The 25430-nt window shown below is 41.8% G+C and overlaps 2 protein-coding genes across 3 annotated transcripts; one reads left to right on the top strand and one right to left on the bottom strand.

The window, feature by feature from the left end:
• The first annotated feature begins 298 nt into the window (after window positions 1-298).
• On the top strand, window positions 299-17356 carry smarcb1a (SWI/SNF related BAF chromatin remodeling complex subunit B1a). Of its 2 annotated transcripts, XR_013791246.1 has the most exons (10): window positions 299-437; window positions 3110-3221; window positions 5035-5164; window positions 6334-6471; window positions 8712-8839; window positions 10057-10226; window positions 11195-11385; window positions 13261-13392; window positions 14958-17022; window positions 17061-17356. XR_013791246.1 is itself a non-coding variant. In XM_079515850.1 (9 exons), the coding sequence occupies exons 1-9, from the start codon at window positions 354-356 to the stop codon at window positions 14995-14997; spliced, it is 1125 nt and encodes a 374-aa protein (XP_079371976.1). In that variant the 5' UTR covers window positions 299-353; the 3' UTR covers window positions 14998-17356. The 2 variants fall into 2 exon arrangements, 1 of the variants encoding a protein (XP_079371976.1); XM_079515850.1 differs by having other exon boundaries at window positions 14958-17356.
• Window positions 17357-17495: 139 nt separating this feature from the next.
• On the bottom strand, window positions 17496-24700 carry derl3 (derlin 3). The gene is made up of 7 exons (XM_079515855.1): window positions 24519-24700; window positions 24019-24084; window positions 23820-23893; window positions 22833-22926; window positions 21632-21827; window positions 20015-20105; window positions 17496-18974 (listed from the first exon to the last, which is right to left on the bottom strand). The coding sequence occupies exons 1-7, from the start codon at window positions 24606-24608 to the stop codon at window positions 18881-18883; spliced, it is 705 nt and encodes a 234-aa protein (XP_079371981.1). The 5' UTR covers window positions 24609-24700; the 3' UTR covers window positions 17496-18880.
• Window positions 24701-25430: the final 730 nt, after the last annotated feature.

Raw genomic sequence — 25430 nt, 5'->3', positions numbered from 1 at the left:
TTTTATGCCAGCCAGGGACCCCCCCCCCCCCCCCCCCCATACAAGATGTGCGTGTTAAAATATTTCTTCAAGATTATTAATTTATTATTATTTTTAAATCAGATATACAACTTACAAGCTCACAATGCGTCTCGCGGTGAGCTTGTAGATCTTCTATTTTTAAAGGTGTTTTAAGGGTAAAGGGCATGAGGAAAAGAGGGCGCTGACTGTTCCTTTATTTTTTTGAAGATGGGTTCTCAGATTGGTTTTCATAGACCTGGTCGCTTCTTTCTCTTGCAAAACCTGGCAACACTGCTCGTGACTTGGCGCACGCGCAGTGGTGGCACAGCGCTTTGTTATTGAAGGGTTCCATCATGGCGCTTAGCAAGACGTTTGGACAAAAACCTGTCAAGTTTCAGCTAGAGGACGATGGAGATTTTTATATGATCGGATCGGAGGTCGGTGTTTCATCCACGTAAACCAAAAACTGTACTTTTAGAGTCGCTATTGCGCCCTATATTTAATTATTTGGTCGTTTGCCCCGCCGGGTCGCTAGCCAACAAGCTAATTACACTGCTATGCTAAAAGCTAAAGGGCTCATTCATTGTTTGTGATTTAAGTAGGGCTGTCACGATTTACAAATGTGTTTACTTGTGTTTTTGGGCATTTGAACATTGCAACATTATGAATAAAATATCAAACATTGCACAGGGCATATATGCCAAATTATGCATTTTATATACAAATACATTATTGACATTTAATTATACACTTAGAAATAGCTGATGTATATAGATCTGCTATTTCTCCTCGGAAAAACGTTTTAAAAATGTTTCAACAATGGAAATGATATGATGACATGTTGGTCGTTGTCGTTGTATGCATATTGCATCATGTTCCATGTATAACACTCCAGTTGTGTTTACAATACATTCATGAGAGTTATCATTCACCCTTCCTTGGAAATAATGTTTGAAAGATCCCCAACCCAATCGTAAATATAGTTGGCATACTTTAAATTATGTTCTTTTTATAGTTCATTATTAGCCCAAACATTTAGACTCTCCTAGAGGTTTTTTGAAAAAAACCTATGAGAGTCTAAATGTTTGGGCTAGTTCATTATCTATTAGGCCCTAATGAACATGCCCTAATAATTAGGGCATAGCAGTGGTGCACATTTTGTGGTGCTACAGTACAAAAAAAGGTTAAAAAAAATATTATATATATATATATATATATATATATATAGTATATGATCATATAATTAAGTTAAGTATTATGTGCATGATTCCCCAGATGCCTTGGATGGCTTGGTTCCAGACTAATATATAAATAATATATAAATATTTTCTGAAATCTCTATGCTATGCCCTCTATACAGCAGTTTCTAGTATAGTTACATATCTCTGCTGTCGGGGGGGAGAAACCAGCTAACTCCAAAATGTGTTAATAATAGCATTGATTAATCTAATGGGGGGGGGGAATCCCTGTTTGCATCCTACCTGACGGGTCGCTCCTACCAGGTGATGCTGAGAGGGTCTGTGTCAGAACCACACAGGCTCACAACTGGGGTTCCCCAAGGCTCGGTTCTGGGTCCTCTTCTTTTCTCTCTCTACACTACATCTCTGGGTGCTGTCATCCACTCCCATGGCTTTTCCTACCACTGCTATGCCGATGACACCCAGCTGATCCTCTCATTCCCCCCCTCTGATACCCAAGTGGAGGCACGCATTGCTGCTTGTCTGGCTGACATCTCGGCGTGGATGTCGACAAACCACCTGAAGCTCAACCTGGACAAGACCGAGCTGATGTTCCTCCCGGGGAAGGGCTGTCCGCACCGAGACATGGCCATCACCATTGATAATGCTGTGGTGACCTCAACTCGGACTGCGAAAAATCTGGGTGTGACCCTGGACGATCAACTGACGTTCTCGGCAAACATCGCATCAGTGACAAGGTCCTGCAGATTCCTCCTCTACAACATCAGGAGGATTCGCCCCTTCCTCACGGAGAAGGCAGCCCAGGTGCTCATCCAGGCTCTCGTCATCTCCCGCCTGGACTACTGCAACTCCCTCCTTGCTGGTGCTCCGGCATATGCCATCAGACCTCTGGAGCTTGTTCAGAAAGCTGCGGCTCGTCTGGTGTTAAACCGCCCCAAGTTCTCCCACACAACCATCCTTCTCCGTTCTCTACACTGGCTCCCCGTAGCGGCCCGCATCCAGTTCAAAACCCTGGTGTTAGCCTATAGGGCAGCGAAAGGAACAGCTCCTTCCTACCTCCGGGCTATGGTCGATGCCTACACCCCTGCCCGACCACTTCGGTCTGCCACCTCGGGGCGACTGATTGCCTCGTCACTCAAGGGTCCTTCTGGCCGATCCACACGGTCACGACTCTTTTCTGTTCTGGCCCCACAGTGGTGGAATGAACTCCCCACTGATGTTAGGACAGCAGAGTCACTGCCCATATTTCGCCGCAGGTTGAAAACCTACCTCTTCAGGAAACACTACCCTTCCTCTCTGCCTGACCTACTTGTTGTTAACTAGTTGTACGAACGCTTGTTTTCTATTGTTGTATTGTTTATTGGATCTTGTTTAGTCGATACACTTAATTGTTTTAGCTCATGCTCATTTGATTTAGCTATTTTGTCTCATCTGGTTAAGGAAATAGGTAGCTGATATATTGCACTTTTACCTTAGCGCTAGGTATACTCGTGGTTGCTTGTTTTTGCAGAAAATGCACTAAAGACTTCTGGTGATTAGTAGTTTTTGTTCCCTACCTATGTTGAATACACTTATTGTAAGTCGCTTTGGATAAAAGCGTCTGCTAAATGACTGTAATGTAATGGAATCAAAAAATGGAGCAATGATTAATGTGTGTGTTTGTGGCCTGGGCCGTGGCTCAGTGGTCCAGGCACCTTGGCTGGTAATCCAGTCTGGCAGTGTGCCGCGGGTTCGACTCCCGATCCCAACGGCCTTTACTGCATGTCTTCCCCCATCTCTCTCCCCATTTCCTGTCAGCCTACTGTCTGTCCCTCCATAAAAAAAATAAAAATAAAGGGGAGAGAGCCACAAAAAAAAAAAATGTGTGTGTTTGTTTAGCCGGACTGACCTGTGACTTCATGTATCGTCAGGTTGGAAATTATGTTCGTATGTTCAGAGGCTCGCTGTACAAGAGGTACCCGTCGCTATGGAGGAAACTGGCGTCGCTGGAGGAGCGCAAGAAGATAGTGGAATCATCACACGGTCAGTGGAGAACATTACCCGATACCGCTGGTAGAGATGCTCCGATAATCGGCCAGCGATCGGTGATCGCCCATATCGGCCGATATTCACTCTGATCGGTAATCGGCATTTACCCTATCTTTGATCGGCAATCTGGAGAAACTGATCTTTTACACCATTTAACCCATTTTGACCTGAGATCAGATTCTAAAAAGTCTTCTACATCCTGACAGTTTTCTGAAAAAGCTATGTTTCTATGTCAGTGGTTCTTCGATTTTTCAAAAATAGCAGACCTACAAGCAATGAGCTTGTAGATCTGCTATTTTTCAATAGCTAAAGCATAACATAATGCTAACACCAAAAGGGGTTCCCGCCCAAAATGTGTTAAGTGGTATAAATGTCAATCAGATATATAGTATAACATCATTTTGCGTTTTTGTGACGGGCCTAATCACTCTCCCCTTCCTCCCCACACACAGGAACAGTTTTGACGTGGGTTTTGACAATTTTGGAAATATTAAAATGTGCAACGACCTATCGGCATCGGCCGATCATGAGAAAAACAATCGGTATCGGTCCCAAAAAACCTGATCGGGGCATCCCTAACTGGTGGTTTTCAACCCTTTTCATATTGAGGTCCATTATTTATTATTTATTTATTCAGCATTTGAGCCACGTACGGACCATCATTTGATAAGATTTAGCCTCTCAGACCCAAAACTTGGAATATTTTGTTGTCGTTGGATACGATTTTGTCCACAATGCCATGCTGTATTGATGTTGGTACCATGAGATAACGGGCAAACGTTGATCAAAAATAACAATTCTTCTACATTCTTTAATTGCGTAGGCTTCTTGTAAATTAAGTAATGCAGATGTTTAACAATAATTGAACTCTTGAGAGCGTAAAATGAAACCAAATGGACCCTTACGCGGCTACTGTTTTGACAGCGACGACACGCGTTGTCCGACTAAAGGCTCATTCATAGTCTGGATTTTCGGTGGTGAGGTGACCACCGAAAATCCAGACTATGAATGAGCCTTAACCCTAACACTAAATCTAACCCTAACCTCATCGGTCTTAACCGGCCACGTAAGTCCCCTAACCTCATATCAGTAGACGGCTACTGAGAGCATTCAATGGTCTGATTAAACGTGATGTTGTCTCTTTCAATGCATTGATAGCATTCAAACTGGGAGAACCGTGAATAATCATATGCTTTCTTGCTTTGGCCTTTGTAGTCGCCACTCGCCACATCTCAACCCAATTGATGGGATATTTTGGACCAATGTGTAGATTGTGTAGAGAGCCAACAACCACCCGACTCCACCAGATTGCGGCAGTATTGAGTTCACAAGTTCCCTCCTCCTGCCTGCATCTGGGCTCTCTCAAGCAGAAACGATGAACCGGAAGCAGCGGGACAACAATCTGAAATATCCATAATCATTTTGAGTTGTATAGTCCTGTTAGGTTGTGTTTACATTTGTGCTCAGTCTCGCGTTGATCCCGCCTCTAGCGGCTGCATATCGCTCCGGTCTGATTTGGTCCGGAGTACATCGTCTCTGCCCGAGAGACACCAGACTCTCCCTTCTGGCAGAATGCAAATGTTGTCCAGCAGGGGGAGTGGTTTTACCAGGCTAACAACCACCACCCAGATTCAAAACGGCAACAGATTGGATGCTACGGTGCATTGAGGCTGTTCTGTTGGTGGACTGGCCCAACACCTTATTCATTGTCCGAAACCTGGTTTTGGTATCGTCCACATTACTGTCTCTGATTTATTTTTCCTTGGTATATATATATATATATATATATATATATATTTTTTTTTAGATCATGGCTACACTACTCTGGCTACCAGCGTGACCCTGCTAAAAGCCTCCGAAGTAGAAGAGATCTTTGAAGGCAACGATGAAAAGTACAAAGCTATCTCCATCAGCACTGAGCCACCTGCCTACCTCAGGTACAGTATCTGAGCCACAGTACAGTACAGTACAGTACAGTACAGTACAGGTACAGTATCTGAGCCACCTGCCTACCTCAGGTACAGGATCTCTGACATGCACTTTATCCCATTTTGACCTGAGATCAGATTCTAAAAATGTCTTCTACATCCTGACAGTTTTCTGAAAAAGCTATGTTTCTATGTCAGTCGTTCTTCGATTTTTCAAAAATAGCAGACCTACAAGCTCATAGCGCGCCACTCGGTGGCGCGCTATGAGCTTGTAGATCTGCTATTTTTCAATAGCTAACATAATGCCAACACCAAAAGGGGTTCCCGCCCAAAATGGGTTATCTAAGCCGGCCTTTTGTACAGATGTAATGGTATATAAAATATAATATGGCTCCAAAACTATGGAATGCTCTTCCCATGACAATCAGAACTGCAGCCTCACTCCCAATATTCCGCCGTAGTCTGAAAACCCACCTGTTCAGACTCCATCATGGCCCGTAGCACTTACCCTAGCCCCTTAGATAGCACTTTTGTAGACTTGGATAGCATTTTATACAGACTTATAGCATGTGATGTAGACAGCACTAGAATTGCATTGTATGTAGTCATAGCACTTTATAGTATATATGTATAGTTTATATGTATAGTTTCATTATACAGAGATTCCACTGTTACGTTCTTAGCTTCTTGAATACTACTTTTTATGTATGTGATGTATTGCCATGCTTTTTGTTCTTGCCTAATGTAAGTCTCTCTGGATTAAGAGTGTCTGCCAAATGCCTGAATTGTAAATTGTAAATAATGTCCCTATGTTATACTTTAGCTATTGAAAAATAGCAGATCTACAAGCTCATAGCGCTACGAGCTTGTAGGTCTGCTATTTTTTTTAAATCGTGAAAATGTGGTGCAAATCTTTGAATACATTATTCTTTCAGAGCGAACGCTTTTAACTCAAATCTTTGCTTCTGGGGGGGTCCCTGGAACAACATATTTTCAGATGGGGGTCGGCAGCCAATTACATACGATATCGGGGGTCCTTGAAATGAAATAGTTTGAAAACCACTGATATAGAAACGTAGGTTTTTCAGAAAACTGATTTAGACGACATTTTTAGTGATCTCAGGTCAAAATGGGTTGTGTGTACACTAACGACTGTCTCGATCCGTTCCCCTCGACAGGGAGCAGAAAGGCAAGAGGAACAGCCAGTGGGTTCCCACCTTGCCCAACAGTTCCCACCATCTGGACGCCGTCCCCTGCTCCACGACCATCAACCGTGGCCGACTGGGCCGGGATAAGAAGAGGACGTTCCCCCTGTGGTAAGTAAAGCCCAAACAACTGGCAGAATGGAGAGGAACCGTCCCGCGCGCACACCCATGTACAAATAGAAGGCACAGTGGGTGGTTTGCTGTGGTTGGAATTAACCCAGTTTTCTGAAATCAAAATTTTCACGATTTTTCAAGAATAGCAGAGTGGCGCGCTACGAGCTTGTAGATCTGATATTTTTTCAATAGCTGCTAAATTATAACATAATGTTTAAAACACCAAAAGGGGTTCCCGCCCAAAATGGGTTAAGTTGACGATTAATTGTCGCACAAATAATTGCGATTAACAATTGAATTGTCTCCACCAGGCCGAAGGCATGGGGAGAGAGTATGTTTTGCACTCCGTCCGTCCGTCCGTGTGTCCGTCCGTCTGTGAACAGCTAATCTCCGGCACCGTTAACCCGGTCGATGCCAACTTTTGCACATACACTCCCTGGATGCCAACGATGAACCTCTGCCCCAAAAATTCCAGAACGGCCTGTTATAGCGCCACCAGGAGGCTGCTTTGTGCAAAACAAGTTTTTGGACAGTACACCTACAGATTTTGTCCAAACATCACGCAAATTGGTACACAGTCTCTCTAGAGCCATTCAACGAAACGGGTCTTTCAGATTTCTCAGACTCCATCCTGATTGGCTATGATTGGCTTCCAAAGTTTGCAGGAGTGCTCAGTTTCAAACAAAATGCTGCAAATCATGAACACATCGTGTGATTTCCGTAAAATTGTGCACGCACATTCCCACTTGGCCGAGGAAGAAATGCCACATGAACATTTTCAACTCAGCCTCATGGTGGCGCTATAACTGGCCGAAAAGTGTTTTTACCTCTAACTGCACGGATCTGTGGATAACTTTGTATGCCAACTCCCTAGAGGTTAGGGAAAACCTTTGCCTGGCATTTTTCACATCTGATCTTTATAGCGCCACCAGGAGGCCGACATATGTAAAACACATTTTCTAATATTACTCCTTCAGATTTTATCCAAATTCCACGCAAATCGGTACACATGCTCTCCATAGTCATGTGATCAAGACGGGTTTGTTTGATTTCTCATAATCCACCCTCATTGGCTACGATTGGCTTCTAAACTTTTCAGGAGTAGCCCGCTTTGTACCCGTTTTGTACAAATCGCCACAACTACTCAACGCAGCGTCCGATTGTGGTGAAACTGTGCATGCTTGTTCCCACTAGGCTTTGGAATAAATGCCACTTGACCGTTTTAAAATCCTCCTGGTGGAGACCTGTGCCCAGAAGGGCACTTTTTCTAGTTGTTTTTGTTTTTGTTTTTTGCATTGAACTTTGTAATGTTACTATTTGTAATTCTGTTTTTCCTTTTAGGCTTCATCGTCACAAATTGAACAGGGCTAAATCTCCATATATGGAGCTGTTCTGACATCTGCATAGACTCCATACATTATTTGGGGCGTGCCTGACAAAGAACTCCATATATGGGCATAAAAGGGACACAGAGACAACTAGAAATGCACTCTGTCGAGCTGCCAACTTGCGCTTCGCACACAAGTTGGCCATGAATGGCCTACTTGTGCGCGAGCAGAGCGCGCAACTTACATACGCAGCAAGCTCCCAACCTGCGCTCTGATTGGCCCGAGCAACGCCACCAAAAATACACAATCCCTGATTGGATTGGCCGAGCGACGCCGCCAAAGATACACTATCTCTGATTGGCCAAGGGGACCACCAAAATTCACAATCCCTGATTGGCCGAGCCAGTCACCGACATACGCAGCCGAAAACAGTACTGCAAGTAATAACTAGGTGGGGCATGCATTTCCAACTTGCATCGTTCCAAGTAGGCCAGTACCCAACGGGCACCACTCTAGTAAGGATAATGTTCAAATGAAGGTAACAGTGGGTGGTTAGCTGTGGTTGGAATTAACCCATTTTGGGCGGGAACCCCTTTTGATGTTTTAAACATTATGTTATACTTTAGCTGTTGAAAAAGACAAATCGTGAAAATTTGTTTTTTTAACTCAAATCTTTGCTTCTGGGGTGTCCCTGGAACAACATATTTTCAGATGGGGGTCGGCGGCATATTACATATAATCTTTGGGGTCCTTGGCATGAAATCTTGAGAACCACTGATATGGAAACATGAGGTTTTTCAGAAATAAATACATTTTAAAAATACTTTTTTTTCTTTCTTTTTTTTACGTCAGGCCTAAATGGGCTAATTAATGCTGTGTGTTGTTGTTGTTGTTTGTGGTGGCGTTTAGTTTCGATGACCACGATCCGGCCGTGATTCACGAGAACGCCACTCAGTCTGAGGTGCTGGTTCCCATCCGTCTGGACATGGAGATAGAAGGACAGAAGCTCCGCGATGCTTTCACCTGGAATATGAACGGTATAGAGAGCCTCATTTATGATTGTTCTGGAATATGAACACTATAGAGAGCCTCATTTATGATTGTTCTGGAATATGAACACTATAGAGAGCCTCATTTATGATTGTTCTGGAATATGAACGCTATAGAGAGCCTCATTTATGATTGTTCTGGAATATGAACGGTAGAGAGCCTCATTTATGATTGTTCTGGAATATGAACACTAGAGAGCCTCATTTATGATTGTTCTGGAATATGAACGGTTAGAGAGCCTCATTTATGATTGTTCTGGAATATGAACGCTATAGAGAGCCTCATTTATGATTGTTCTGGAATATGAACACTAGAGAGCCTCATTTATGATTGTTCTGGAATATGAACGGTCAGAGAGCCTCATTTATGATTGTTCTTGGAATATGAACGGTAGAGAGCCTCATTTATTGTGCTTCTTCTTCTGCACACACACACACTATGAGCGACTGGAATACATGGTTCTCGTGACGCGAGTAGGAGAGTGTCTCTGAGGCATCGGTTGAACCACCATGATTCCAACGTCGTCCTGCGGACTCCCTTCGTTTGTCTCCATTGTTGAGATGAACAACAGTGATTTAATTTTGACCTGAGATCAGATTCTAAAAAAGTCTTCTACATCCTGACAGTTTTCTGAAAAAGCTATGTTTCTATGTCAGTCGTTCTTCGATTTTTCAAAAATAGCAGACCTACAAGCTCGTAGCGCGCCACTCGGTGGCGCGCTACGAGCTTGTAGATCTGCTATTTTTTCAATAGCTAAAGCATAACATAACATAACTCTTGAACCGTAGCGTGTCGTACACTACAGGACGGGTGAGATTCTGTGTAAGGGGAACTAGTAGGCACTCCCGGTCAACCAAGTGTTTCCCAAAGAGTGGATGGGGACCCATTTGCGGGTCACGAGTCACGACTCGAGTAAAAATCACATTTTATTTTCCTACATTTAAAATAAATAAATAAATAATTTAATAATAAATACATTATTAAAAAAAAAATATATATATATATATATATATATATATATATATTGAAGCTCTTGCTACTGAAATGATCCATTATTTATATGGAATAAATCCCGTCATGTGTCTCAATGGGTGAGAAGGACAGCTTGCCATTGTCTCCTCGCTGCTAAACGTGCCTGTTGGACAAGGACGGGTTGCGGGAGGGACTTAGCGAAGGGCTAATTGATGCTTGTGTGTATCCACAGAGAAACTGATGACCCCGGAGATGTTCGCCGAGATCCTGTGTGACGACCTGGACCTCAACCCGCTGGCCTTCGTCCCCGCCATCGCCTCGGCCATCCGGCAGCAGATCGAGTCCTATCCCGCCGACAGCGTCCTGTTGGAGGAGCAGGCGGACCAGAGGGTCATCATCAAGGTGAGGAAAATGAGAGCCTATCTGGTCTGCCGTCAGCTAACCCATTTTGACCTGGGAACGATTCTACAAATGCCTTCTAAATCCTGACGGTTTTCTTAAATACCTACGTTTCTATGTCAGTGGTGCTCAAACATTTTCATGTCAAGGACCCCCAAGATTATATGTAATCGGCCGCCGACCCCCATCTGAAAATATGTAGTTCCACTTCCAGGGACCTCCCCAGAAGCAAAGATTTGAGTTAAAAACGTTCTGCTCTGAAAGAATATATATTCAAAGATTTGCGCCACATTTTCACGATTAAAATATTTAATTTATGGAAATAGCTGATCTACAAGCTCGAACACATGGACGCGTGGATCAGATATTTCTGCTATTTTGGGAATATCTTTGAAAATGTATGAACATTGTTCAACATGGAAACGATTATGTATTTTGCGATTATCTCAAATGATTGCGATTAGCCTAATAATACATTGCCAGAAAGGCGCTGGCATCTCAAAACCTCTTTCCGTGGACACAGCCCCTACTACAGCTATTAGAAATATTAGTTAACCCATTTTGGGCGGGAACCCCTTTTGGTGTTTTAAAGCATTATGTTATACTTTAGCTATTGAAAAATAGCAGATCTTGTAGGTCTGCTATTTTTGAAAAATGTGGCGCAAATCTTTGATTATATTTCAGAGCGAACGTTTTTAAACTCAAATCTTTGCTCCTGGGAGGTCCCTGGAACAACACATTTTCAGATGTGGGTCGTCATCCAATTACATATAATTTTTGGGGTCCTTGACATGAACTATTGAGAACCACTGATATAGAAACTTGAGGTATTTCAGAAAACTGTCATGATTTTAGAAGACTTTTTTATTTTTATTTTTTCAACGTCAGGCCTAAATGGGTTAAGTAGTCGATTATATGATTTCCTTTTTTATTTGTTAGTTTTATCCGTTTTTCTCTCTGTTTTTTTTTAGTTGAACATCCACGTGGGGAACATCTCGCTGGTGGACCAGTTTGAGTGGGACATGTCTGAGAGGGAGAACTCTCCGGAGAAGTTTGCCCTGAAGCTGTGCTCCGAGTTGGGCCTGGGCGGAGAGTTCGTCACCACCATCGCATACAGCATCCGAGGACAGCTGAGCTGGCACCAGAGGACATATGCTTTCAGGTAAACGCATTACAGACCACCATACACAAGGAACAACCAGCTCAGTGGCCTTGTGGTTAGAGTGTCCGCCCTGAAACTGGGAGGTCGGGGTTCGATCCCCGGCCGGGTCATAACAAAGACTGTAAAAATGGGACCCAATGCCTCCCTGCTTGACACTCAGCATCAAAGGGTTGGATTGGGGGGTCAAATCTACTAATCAAATGATTCCCGAGCACGGCGCACGCTGCAGCTCACCGCTCCTTGGCTGCGGCTCACTGCTCCAAGAGATGGGTCAAATGCGGAGAACAAATTTCACTGCGGTAACGTGTGTGACAAATCGTACGACTTTGACTTTTTGACATGTACTGTACGCACATGCTAGTGTATCGTCTTAACACATTTAGACCTGGGAACAGATTCGACAAAATGTCTTCTAATTCTGAATGTTTGTGTCAGTGGTTCTCAAACTATTTCATGTCAAGGGCCCCCCAGAATTATCTCTAATTGGCCGCCGACCCCCATCTGAAAATATGTCGTTCCAGGGACCCCCCCCCCCCCCACCAGAAGCAAATATTTGAGTTAAAACTGTGTTGTGTTGAAAGAATATATATTCAAAGATTTGCACACATTTTCTCAATTTTTCCAACAGCTAAAGTATAAAATAAAGGTTTAAAGTGCTTAAAAGCTAAGGCGAGACAGATGCGTCCTCGGGTATAAATGCATTAAAGGGGAAAACCACCCATTTTCAACATTTTACTATGTCATTAATATACCTTAGAGCTGTTGTGTGGAAATAATAAAAAAGTCCCCCCATTCTGTGTTTCCTAGAACTGTAATTCTTTTTTTTTCAGACCTCTAGTTCTAGAAAACACAGAATGGGGGGACTTTTCAGCTCTAAGGTATATTAATGACATAGTAAAATGTTGAAAATGAGTGGAATGCCCCTTTTAAAGCAATTTTCAAAATGACTTCCGTCATTGTAATTTTGCCAATACACAGGATCTTCCAATCCCTAATGTGTTCATGCTGGGGATCAATGTGCTTTCTGCAGCCACAAAAGTCCTCTCATCACTCATTGAGGTGTCAAATGCTGTAAAGAACTTTGGTTCTAGAACTGGTTCTGTTCCTTCATTTTCACGACGGTTTACTTTATTTATGTATGTCACACCTGCATCTTCCAACCTGAAGTTAGTATTAATAGTGACACACCCACTTTGGTTCCCACTGTAGGGCAAGAAGTAGTACTCTATGTTTTGGTTCCAGTTCTGAACCAACCTGTAGAGGTCCAGGGACCCCTCAGTGGTCCTTGAGGGAGTTCCAGGGGGTCCCCAGCAAAATGATAGATGGGAACCAAATGGACCCTTATGGGACTGTAAATTAAGTTAAATTAACATAGGTTGGCCTGGGCCGTGGCTCAGCGGTCCAGGCACCTTGGCTGGTAATCCAGTCTGGCAGTGTGCCGCGGGTTCGACTCCCGATCCCGACGGCCTTTACTGCGTGTCACCCCCCCCCCTCCCCCCCGCATCTCTCTCCCCATTTCCTGTCAGCCTACTGTCTATCCCTCCATAAAAAATATAAAATAAATGCGAAAGCCACAAAAACCATTAAACTAACATAGGTTTTTAGTTTTTACAATATAAATTGGGGCTCACAGAGATAGAAATGCCGTTAAATGGGCGTCCGTAGCTTAATGCATGTCAAACAGGGGTCCATGAAATGAAAACGGTTGAAAAACAGGCTGATAAATGTCAATTTGGGGGTCCTTGACAATGAAAAGGTTTGAGAACCACTGGTTTACACTTTCAAACAGCTGGGGTAGAACGTTTGTCTGATAAGGTTGCTTTGTTTTGTCTCGTGTGTGTGCGTGCGTGTGCGTGCGTGCGTGCGTGCCCGCAGTGAGAATCCCCTTCCCACAGTGGAGATAGCCATCAGAAACACGGGTGACGCTGACCAGTGGTGCCCCCTACTGGAGACTCTAACAGACGCCGAGATGGAGAAGAAGATCAGAGACCAGGACAGGAACACCAGGTGAGCATCTTTCTTTCAGTGGTGGAAAGCTACCAAGTACATTTACCATTTTGAGGAATTTGTACTTTACTTCAATATTTCCAATTTCCGACACTTTTACTTCTATAGAGGGTATGCACATGACATCATCGTACCGGGAAGTTATGCGGGAACGCCCACTGAGTGGCAAAAAACTACTTTCTGGCCTCGACAGCCTATTCGTCCAAACAGAAAAGTCCTGTCTGATTGCATTAATCAATGTTAAACTCACCAACATTGCAGCTGTACGAAAAGCTTGAATTATCCTCTTTCTATCTGCAAAGTTTTTGTTTCATAAAAATCCACCATAGAAACCTTATGAGCTACTTTCTGTCAAGAAATGCCCTGCATTTGATTCTTTTTCTAAGTGTCAGAGTTTGGAAGTGCTTGTTTTCAATAACACAACATTTTGCTGCCTCCTGCATTATGTGACATTTAGAAACAGGTGGTACGCAGGACGGTTGAGTGATTTCCAACGAGCGCTTCCAAACCCCAACACTCCATGCTGCTCAATGTTTTGCCACTCAGTCTAGATGAGGGGGGCGTGTCCTGATGGGAAAATCATGCATGTGCATACTCTCTATTCCACTACGACATCTCAGATCCAAATGTTGTACTCTTACTCCATTCCATTAATTTGCAAACTTTACTTACCAGTTACTTTGTAGAATGAATATTATTACAAAACATACATACATTAACCACTTCAACCCTATATTATTTTTCGGACGTTTGAAAATGGATGATCTTGTCAGCTTGTAGATCTGCTATTTTCAAAGGATTTTTTTTTTATACCTTTTGAAAACTTGTGGGATGGGATATATTCTGCATAATGAGTACTTTCTACTTTTGGTACATTTTGATGCCAATATTTTTGTACTTTTACTCGTCAATTTGGAATTCCATACTTCTACTCGAAATGTCTTCTTAGTATTGATACTTTTACTTAAGTAAAACATTCGAGTACCTTTTCCACCACTGGTCAATACATTTAGAAGCATTATACAATCTGGATATAATTAGAAAACTCGATCACCGATTGATTTTCGCACGTTCGGCCGATACCGATCGTGTGCGTAAGGGTTACATTTTGAATATTTCCAAAATGATTACATGTCAAAACTGTTCCTGTGTGTGTGGAGGAAGGGGAGAATGTTAGGCCTGTCACAAAGATGCAAAATTATACTATACAGTATTAGGGCATTAAGCAACTAGTTGACTAGTTTACTAGTCGACTAGTAAATCCACTAGTCGACCTTGTTGGTACTAGTTGACTAGTTTACTAGTCGACTAGTAAATCCACTAGTCGACCTTGTTGGTACTAGTTGACTAGTTGATAAGAAAAGAAAAAAAAAAGTTTATTTTTACAGCTTGAAATAATATTGTGATATTATATTTTTCCATATTGCCCACCCCTAGATTCTGGTATGCTTTTTATTTTTTTAAAGAAAAGAATGGAAACGTGACCATAATTGTAAACTTAAGTCGGTTGTTGACTTCACTGCTCTTGATGTTCATTTGTGGTTGCGTTTTTGCTTTGCTTTCAGGCGAATGAGACGACTGGCGAACACAGCACCTGCATGGTAGTCCATACTAACGACGTTGGCGTCTGTACAGTAATAATCGTGGCCATCCTGACGACGGTGTGAAGCTGTCGTGATTTTTTTTTATTTCTTTTTTTTGCAGCCGTAACGAGAGACATTCCTTCAGCTAGTCGTCCTGAGCAGGTGCTCTTTGATCGCCTGCTGCGTTCTCTGTCAGTAGAATCTAGGGTCCCAGATTGAAGAACCGGAATTGGTTCCATTGCATTTGGAACCGTTTTTTTTCCTTCCTTTTTATCACACTGTGACCCCCTTTCCACCGGTTGGTTCCCAATGGGAACCGGTCCAGTTCTTTTTGGTTCTTAGTCCATGAGCCAGAGCTCCAAAATTGGTGGGAAAAACTAGACCTAAATTAAATTGTTTATAGGATCAATACAAGTAAATGAATACATAACCCTTCCACAGAAGTAGCATTTTCATAGTTTCTATTATTTTGCATATTTTCATACATAATGCCTCATTTGCATATTTAAAAATGTAAAATTTGTAATACAATAAATCATTGTCTTCGTGTAAGTACTCAATTGGGGAAGTGTCATGGTGATAACAATCTAATATACCGTAGGTATCGTTTTGCACACTCAATTCATAATTAACGGAGCTCTGGCTCATGGACTAAGAACCAAAAAGAACTGAACCGGTTCCCATTGGGAACCAACCGGTAGGAAAGGGGCCTGTGAGAGCTGGTTATGTGGACTTGACGTCTATTGTTATAGAGCAGGGGTTCTCAACCCGTGGGTCGCGACCCCTCGGGGGGTCGCCAAATTATTTTAGGGGGTCCCCAAATTATTTTCAAAAAAAAAAATTTTATTTTTACGATTTTTGAAAAATAGCAGACCTACAAGCTCGTAGCGCGCCACTCGGTGGCGCGCTATGAGCTTGTAGATCTGCTATTTTTCAATAGCTAAATTATAACAATGCTTAAAACACCAAAAGGGGTTCCCGCCCAAAATGGTTTAAGGTTATTGTAGCAGTCAATTTCGGGAGGCGGGAGGGGGCGGGGCGGGGGTCCCGAGACATTGCCAAAGCATTTCCGGGGGTCCCCGGCCAAAAACGTTGAGAACCCCTGTTATAGAGCGTCGCAGTCCCGCCCCCTTTCATGACGACGTGAGACCCAGAAGTGAATCCCCCCCGTTCATTTTATCCATAGGCTTTTCAAAAAAGTATTTATTTAAAGACACAAAAGTGTTGTAACCTGCCGTTTTCCTTTTCTTTCTAATTATTTGTTCGCCCCGAAACATTGTGTTTGTCACAACCCGAGTCAGTTTTGTACGAGGCTTGAAAGGACTTTTTTGAAATGTCTGAGGAAAATGTAGGGGAATCATTTCCTGGGCCCTGGTAGGGGGCGGGAATGCGACGCTCTATACAATTACTATACCAGTGGTTCTGAAACATTTTAATTTCACTCTGAGGCCCCTTTTCCACCGGTTGGGAACCGGTTCAGTTCTTTTTGGTTCTTCCGTCCATGAGCCAGAGCTCCAGAATTGGACCGTTAATTATGAATTGAGTGGGCAAAACCATACCCAATATAAAATTGTTATCACCATGAAACTTCCCCAGTTGATTACTTACACAAAGACTCATTGTATTACAAATCTTAACAATTTTAAATATGCAAATTAGGCATTAAATAGGAAAATATGCACAAAATGTAAAATAGCTACTACTGTGGAAGGGTTATTATATATTAATTTACTTATATCGAGCCTATAAACAATTTAATATAGGTATGGTTTTGCACACTCAATTCATAGTTAACATTCCAATTTTGGAGGTCTGGCTCATGGACTAAAAACTGGTTCTGAACGGAACCAGTTCCCAACCGGTGGAAAAGGGGTCCGTCAGTACAGAGTTACAGTCCTGTAAGGGTCCATTTGGAACCCCCTGGGAAAGTTAAAGGGAAGCATTAAGGAATTGTCCTAAAGGGTCCCGACCCTAGTAGAGTCCCTCCTTTTACATGTTTATTTTTTAACCCATTTTGGGCGGGAACCCCTTTTGGTGTTAGCATTATGTTATGCTTTAGCTATTGAAAAATAGCAGATCTACAAGCTCGTAGATCTGCTATTTTTTTTAAATCGAAGAACCACTGACATGGAAACATAGCTTTTTCAGAAAACTGTCAGGATGTAGAAGACGTTTTTAGAATCTGATCTCAGGTCAAAATATCGTTTCTTTTGGCCAAATCCTACTACAGTAGTTACACAAAAACTACCCTCCCCCCCTCTAGTGTGGAGAAGCCATTATCCTATTATGATCCACCGACGGACGGACAGAAGAGAAAACACACACACACACAGCCAGTCTCAGATAATATATTATGTTGTATTTGTGTCTTTTCTTTTGTACATTTTGAATAATTCTTACAAAATAAAAAGGTGATTGACCTTAATGGATTCCCCCCCCCCCGTGTTATAATTTAACGACGCACCGCAGCCATGTCATCATGACGCGCGTTTTGTTGCTGGGAACACCGGACCAACTCACCGTTGCTTTGCTTGTTGTTGTGCTAACCTAGCGATTTCCATTTCACACCAGGTTTTCACCCACAAAAGGCACTACATACTGTAGGTGAAAGTGCAGACTGTGCATGGATTCCATGGCAGCCACAGAGAGAGAGAGTGACCCATGGGATTCTGGGCTTGTCGGCACATTTTAGCCAAGGCCTTGTATTGACCACAACCACAGGTCATTTGGAATCGCTCCGCAAACATAATGCAAACAAACTGGATGATTAACACGAATGCTAGTCTAGATGGAGTGCCGTGATTCCCTCCTAGCCTGGCTAATAAGCCAGGCCGTTGGCAAAAAAAACAAATTGCCTGCCGGCGGATTACGGTCTGGAGAGGCTCAATTGTACGCCCATTGCCTACACCAGAGAACTGGTGTGGCCAATCGGGACACGGTATGCAATATGGGCGGGCTTTGGTACAGTGACGTTCAATGCAAGTTGAGACCTTTGACTGACAGTACCCCTAACCAATTGCGTCAAAGAGAAAATGTTTGAACCCACCCCAAGATCCATACACATCATCTCCAGACTCAAATACCACACGATAGTGTGATTTGAGTCTGGCTTATTAGCCAGGCTAATTCCCTCCCTCCTAAAACATGATCATCAGGTATTGATTATACTAGGAAGATTCTTTATTAAAAAAAAAAGCGGGAACCCCTTTGTGTTTCAAGCATTCTGTTCTACTTTAGCTATTGAAAAATAGCAAGCTCGTATCTGCTATTTTTGGGGGAAAGAATCTTTACTTCTGGGGGTCCGTGGCCAAATACAGATAATTCTGGGGGTCCTTGACATGAAATATTGAGCACCACTGATAACGGGTATTTCAGAAAACTGTCAGGATTTAGAAGACATTTTTTAAATGTCGACGTCGGGCCTAAATGGGTTAAAAATTATATTAAACCATTATACCTGGTTAAGGTTTTCACCATCCACCTGAACTTAAGCCTCGCCCCACAGCTGTTATTATAAATGGGGAGGGGTTAGGGTTATGATGTCACAAAAAGTGGTGTATTTCGACTGGGCCTTTTGACTCGAAGGCTTTCAGGAAGAAACCAAAAATACACAGGGAAGACACATTTGAATATTCTAACCACACCTGGGGGTCTATTAGAGTCATATTAACCCCATAGACACATACAAAAAAAAAAAAAAAAGTACAAAAGTCACGGCACTCCATCTTTAAGTAAGACTGATTTATCTACAATGAAAGATGTAATTGTAGTGTTGACACAATTGAAAATGTGGTTAAGACACGCATCTCATTGTCCTTTTTGGCTTTCAGTTGGTCTAGACCCGTTCGTCACTCCTGGTACGTAAGGGGCATGCTATTGGTCAGTTGGTCTTGACCCGTCACATGCTATTGGTCAGGCTGCTCCTCCTGGTTCTGCGGCAGCTCCTCCGGGAGAGGGGAGTAGTCGGGATCCTCTGCTGGATGGTCAAATATCAGCCGCCTAAAAGACACAAGTGCTGACGCTGAACAATGATTTTGACTGGAGGGAAATGTTACTTTCACGTCAGCCCAAACTGAGGGAGCGCGTGCTCATTTTGGGAGCTTACGGCTCTGCATCAATGTAGTAAACCTATGCGTTGTGAACCGACGTGACATGTAACGATATATCATATATCGATATTAATCCCGACAAATCGATTTATTGAAATAAAAATATATTTTTAGGGGGGCTAGTTCATTATGGTGTGTGTGATGTGAAATGTGAGCTTTAGTCATATTCCCATATTACACCATATTCAAGTGCTTTTGGAGAGAAATGAGTCACTCAGTAGTAGAGCACTGTAGAGGGGAGCTGTGTGTGTCTGTGACTGTGCCCAGGTGATGATGGTCGTTGATGCTCATCAAGGAAGGCAATTATGTTTCTGCACTGTCAAAAGTAATGCTACTTCTTTTGCAATGTAGTTATATGAAAAATGTGAAAAAAGCTCGGGGGGGGGGGGAGATAAATTCTATAAATGTTTTTTTTTTTTTTTTTTTAACTAATTTTTCTGGAAAATATTTGGCCGTAAAGGAAAACCAAATGGGCCCCTATGGGTCCATTTGGTTTCATTATACGCTCTCAAGAGTTCAATTATCGTTAAACATCTGCATTACTTAATTTACAAGAGGTCTACACAATTAGAATGTAGGGGGGGGGGGGGGGGGGGGGAGTGTTATTTTGATCAAACGTTTGCCTGGTACAAACATCAATACAGCATGGAATTGTGGACAAACTCTTAATAACAAAATATTCTTTGTAGTTTTGGGCCGCAAAGGCTAAATCTCATCAAATGGTGTTCTGTGCCTCAAATGCTGAGCAAATAATGGACCGTGATGATATCACAAATGGTGGTCTGTGATAGCCTCGCTGTTACGTACAGTATAAGCTCAGTTTGGTTGCCTTATAAAAGGCAGGTCCTCGACTATGGCTCCGTCTGTTCTTACTGGGTTGTTAAGCGTTTATTGCCAATGAAAGTAGGTGGATTTATTTTTGATACTTACAGCAGTTCTGGTGTTGCCAGTAGCTTCCTCCCTCCTGGCTGGTTTGGAAAAACATCCTCGAGAAAGTAATACATGTGACCAACTCCAATACCTGGAAAGGAAAGGAGCATTATCGGTAATACTATACTGACAGCACAGTATATAGAAATGAGTATGAAATTGTATTAAGAAAATGTACTATTTTAACCAATTTTGACCTGAGATCAGATTCTAAGAATGTCTTCTACATCCTGACAGTTTTCTGAAAAAGACAAAAATAGCAGATCTACAAGCTCATAGCACGCCACCGAGTGGCGCGCTATGAGCTTGTAGATCTGCTATTTTTCAATAGCTAAAGCATAACATAATGCTAACACCAAAAGGGGTTCCCGCCCAAAATGGGTTAAAGGAAATAGTTACATAAAACATGAGTTATATTTCTTACGCATCAGGTCTCGTACCAAAACAAATAGATCTACAAGCTTGTTGATCTGCTATTTTCGGTGGGAGACACCGGCGTGCAACGCAGTATGAATCAGCCAGAAGATTAAGGCTGTCACAATTGTTACATAATCGTCTAATCGCAATTATTTTTGCATCATCGCCAAAAATTTAAAAAGCAGAAATGGCAGATCTACAAGCTTACAACGTGTCGCAATTATTTGTAAGACAATTAATTGTCAACTTAAATTTGTAATCGTGACAGCCCTGTACATACTGTAAGATTGTGATTTGTATTTTGGTGGCTGCCTGTCTCTAACCTAGAACAGTGGTTCCCAAAGTGGGGTCCGGGGACCCCCAGGGGTCCTTGAGGGAGTTCCAGGGGGTCCCCAGCTAAATGATAGTTTGGAACCAAATGGACCCTTATAGGACTGTAACTCTGAGAGTGTATGAATGGAACCAAATGGACTCTCAGAGTTAAAGGATAATTCCATGCTAGAAGGCTTTCTTACCTTTCTTTATAGTTGTTACGTCCCCACCAAAGAGGTCCAGGTGTTTTTTTGTGCAAAAGCTCCTTATTGGCTATTTCCCCTACCATAAGCACTCAATGGAATTGAATGGGGCTATGGGGTGTTGTGCTAATTCGCTTATTTCCAAAGAAATAAGTAGTAAACTGTGCCGCTTGGGATATTATTTACATTATGAAGAGAGGATATATACAAAACAAATCTAATTGTGAGCGATGGAAATAAGCAAATTAGCACAACACCCCATAGCCCCATTCAATTCAATGCAATTAATTTAGGGCTTATGGTAAGGGAAATAGCCAATAAGGAGCTTTTGCACAAAATAACACCTGGACCTCTTTGGTGGGGACATAAACAACTACAAATAAAGGTAAGAAAGCCTTCTAGCATGGAATTCTCCTTTAAATTAACATTGATTTTACAATATAAATTGGGGTCCCAGAGATAGAAATACCATTAAATGGGGGTCCGTAGACCTATGCATGTCAAACTGGGGGTCCTTGAAATTAAACTGCTTCAGAATCACTGCTAGAGCTGTAAAAAACCTTCTCTTATGGGGCTTCCCTGGCATGTCTTTTCAAATGGGGGGGGGGGGGGGGGGGGGTCCGCTGGATAATTAGTGTCAATTTGGTGGTCCTTGACATGAAAAAAAGTTGTCAGAACCACTGACCTAGAAGGTCAACGACGATGGAGTTTCCTAGCAGCAGCGAGAAGCCCATGAGCACCCAGGGGAGAAACGGAGCCTGGAAGTTCAGCAGGCCGAAGAAGTTCATGCGTATGAACGGGTGGCGTCGGCTCCACACGTACACCAGCATGATGGTGAACGCCTGGCCCAGGAAGAACAGGTTGGCAAACAGACCGAACAGCTGGTGGAGAGCTCTGGGTTAAACGCAATAAAGCAAAGAGTGGAGTCTGTCTTCTACATCCTGACAGTTTTCTGAAAAAGACAGCTTTTTTTCTATGTCAGTGAGCTTGTAGATCTGCTATTTTTCAATAGCTAAAGCATAACATAATGCTAACACCAAAAGGGGTTCCCGCCCAAAATAGGTTAAAGGAAATAGTTACATAAAACATAACCCTAACCCTAACCCCAATAAAGCAAAGAGTGGAGTCTGTCAACGAATACAAGAAGGCTTGCCCCCAAAAACACCCAGCCCGGGTCAAATCCACTAGGTATTCCTAAATGTAACCTCTGTTAAACTATGCCCTAAACCTAACCTTATTCCTAAACATAACCTCAGCTAAACTATGCCTAAACCTAACCATAATATTCCGAAACATGACCTCAGTTATACTATGCCTAAACCTAACCATATTCCTAAATGTGACCTCAGTTAAACTATGCCTAAACCTAAACGTACTAACCTTAACCTCAGTAAAACAAATACAAGATAGATAGAATACTTGAGAGACCTCTTTTGACCGGTAACGGGTACAGTAGAAATAGTCCCAGAGTAAAGTACAAATATATAATATAATAGTGATGAAACATCCCTAAAAAAAACACACATTGTCCAATAATTCCCAACAGGAATGAATGTGAAAGGTCCGACATGGTGTCATGATTGTGGAATGTGTACAAGGGTTTATGCAGTGGAAGAGCTTAGCATCATCACAGTCAAACAGGCAGCAGCCCTGTAGCTGCCTTTTCAAACACAGTTTTGTTTTTAAATTTTTAACTGAAACTGTTGGAACAGCATATTTTCAAATGGGGCCGGCACCTCGGCGGCCAATTGCATATAATTTTTGGAGTCCTTGACATGAAATATTGAGCACCACGGCACTGATATAGAAAGGTATTTCAGAAAAATAGAAGACTTTTTTTTTTTCTTCGACGTCAGGCCTAAATGGGTTTTAATATAAAAGGATACAGTCATCAGGAAGCCTCCAAACAGGAACATGAATATAAAGTCAGCCGTTCTGCCCCGGAAAGAGCCTTCTTCCAGCATCCGGCAATATCGATAACTTGTTTAGGTTTTTGTTAAAGAAAGACTGTGACAAAACAAACTGATATTATGAAGCATGCATGTCCGTGTTGTTTTCGTCGACTAAAACTAAGACGAAAAATGTTGGTCGACTACCTAATACCTAAATAAAAACTAAGCTATGATGACTAAGACTATATATACTGACAATTTCGTCAACAAATAAAAACTAGACTAAAATGTTAGGAAGGGACTAGTGGACAAGAGATCCAGTATAAGTAATTTTACAATTAGTTGCATGCTAAAAATAGCAGATCTACAAGCTCACAACGCGTCACGCTGCGACACGTTGTGGGCTTGTAGATCGGCTATTTTCAGCAAAGTGTAAAAACAGTCATTACGATGGCATCAAGGCCCGCCAAAATATATTTTAGTCGACTAAATCAACTGTAGATTTAGTAGACTAAAATCTTATGATATTTAGTCGACTAAAACTAGACTAAAACATTCCAGGTGACTAAAATGTGACTAAACTAAGTGAAAACTATTCAAGAGACTATGACTAAAACCTGCTGCCAAAAACAACACTGTTGGGTATGCTGTACTGTATTTCATCAGCTAGTGCTAGTTCAAGTTTATACAGGCATAAAGCAAGGCCGTACGCACTACAGTACATTTTGTTGACTTTAAACTTAAGTAAAAGACTAAGGTTTTTGATATTCAGTCGAGACTATAGACTAAACAATGTCTTCAAAAGACTAAATAGGACTAAGACTTAAAATAAAATAATGGTGTGTTATTCAAATAGACTATACTTTTCTAGCAAAATTAACATTGCATTAAGACTAAAAGATTTGATGACATTAGGCTGATATTAGGCATTTATAGCTGATAAAAGCATAAATAAAGCAAGGCCGTACAGTGATAGGATACAGAAAGATGATATTGAAGAGGAAACTGAATCCAAGAGATCCGAAGAACAGGAAGTTGGTGACGAGGCGCCATATCTACAAACAAAAAGACAGGGTGACTGTGAGGGACATTATTATTTATTATAATAGTATAAAACAGCATTAAAAGGAAGGGGTGACGTTACATTAGTGAGTGAGTGAGTGAGTGAGTGATCGCTTACCTGGTACCGCTTAACAATCAGGTCTGGGTTAAAGTAAAGCTGGAAAGGCGTGATTAGCTCAAGTTGCTGGAATGGGGTAGAAAAAACAAACAGCTTGAATTTGTCTCTGCAGTGTAATGTATGTTGACATGTCATGACATCACATCAATCCAACACACACACACGCACGTTTATGATTTATTTATTTTTGCATTTCTGCAAATGCTAATTCAATACAATCAAAAACCCCGAAAAACATATGTGGCCTAAAAAAGCCCAAACGTTCGGTACTTCCACCACCACCACAGCCACAGCCAACATAAATCAGCTGATCGCTGCCTGCCTGCCTGCGCGTCAGCAGCACTGTCTGGTGTCGTGGTGGTGGAGGATCATTCTGACCTGACCACAAACATATGAAGCTGCCTCTCCATGATTAAACTCCATGTTTTTTTTGTTGGTTCGTCATATGTTATGAGCTTCATCATCTATCGATCATATCATATGATAATCCATAATCTTACCACCGCAGCTGTAGTAAGGACGCATGCCGTGGTGTAGGCTCTGGTCACCACAGGGATCTGAAAGTATTCTTGGGTGAAGCTGTTGGCCATGGCACTGCTGCTCTCTGTCTACACTGTGCCATAGTACTCTGTAATGCACCGGAGGAGGTGGTGGTGGTCACAGTGGCGATGTGTTGACGCCGGGGAGGCGAGGAAATGTAGACGCCACGCCCCCCCCTTTCGGCATGTCAGCCAATCGAATTCAGCCACCATGTCAGCGTCATACTTCTACAGTGACGCGTGGACTACTAGAGAAAATCCTCATCTCATTTCTCTCCATATATGATATATTAGTATTAATATTATTATTACGAAATAATTATAAATTGTTTTGGTCAAACCACGAATGGAAAGATTAAAGCATGATTTTATATCATCATTATTATTATTATTATTATTATTATTATTATTATTATTATTATTATTATTATTATTATTATTATTATTATTATTATTATTATTATTATATTTAGTTACTTATTTTAAATACATGCTCAGAACAATAAAATAAATATGAATTATTATTTGTACTATAGACTTGGGATCTTTGGAGCTGAGCAGCAGATTGACCATGTAATGTGATTGATTGATTGATTGATTGATTAAATGATTGATTGATTGATTGATTGAGTGATTGATTAATTGATTGATTGAAGTATACTTATTAACAGTTTGCAGAATGGGTACATTTCACCTCAATGAATGAATGCAGTCTGGGTATGTTGTTTGAGAGTATGGTGGTTCTTTCTCAAACATTTTAATTTCAAGAATTCCCAAATTGATTGAAGTATTAAAGGACAACTTTAGTTTTTTTTCAACCAAGGTTCATGTTTTAGGTTGTTATTAGACAAAGTAAAAGGTGAGTGTTAATTG

Source organism: Electrona antarctica, assembly GCF_951216825.1.
Source record: "Electrona antarctica genome assembly, chromosome: 12".
In the NCBI taxonomy this organism is placed as follows: Eukaryota; Metazoa; Chordata; class Actinopteri; order Myctophiformes; family Myctophidae; genus Electrona; species Electrona antarctica.
Note: the sequence above shows the minus strand (reverse complement) of the source record. Positions and strands in the feature narration are given on the sequence as shown.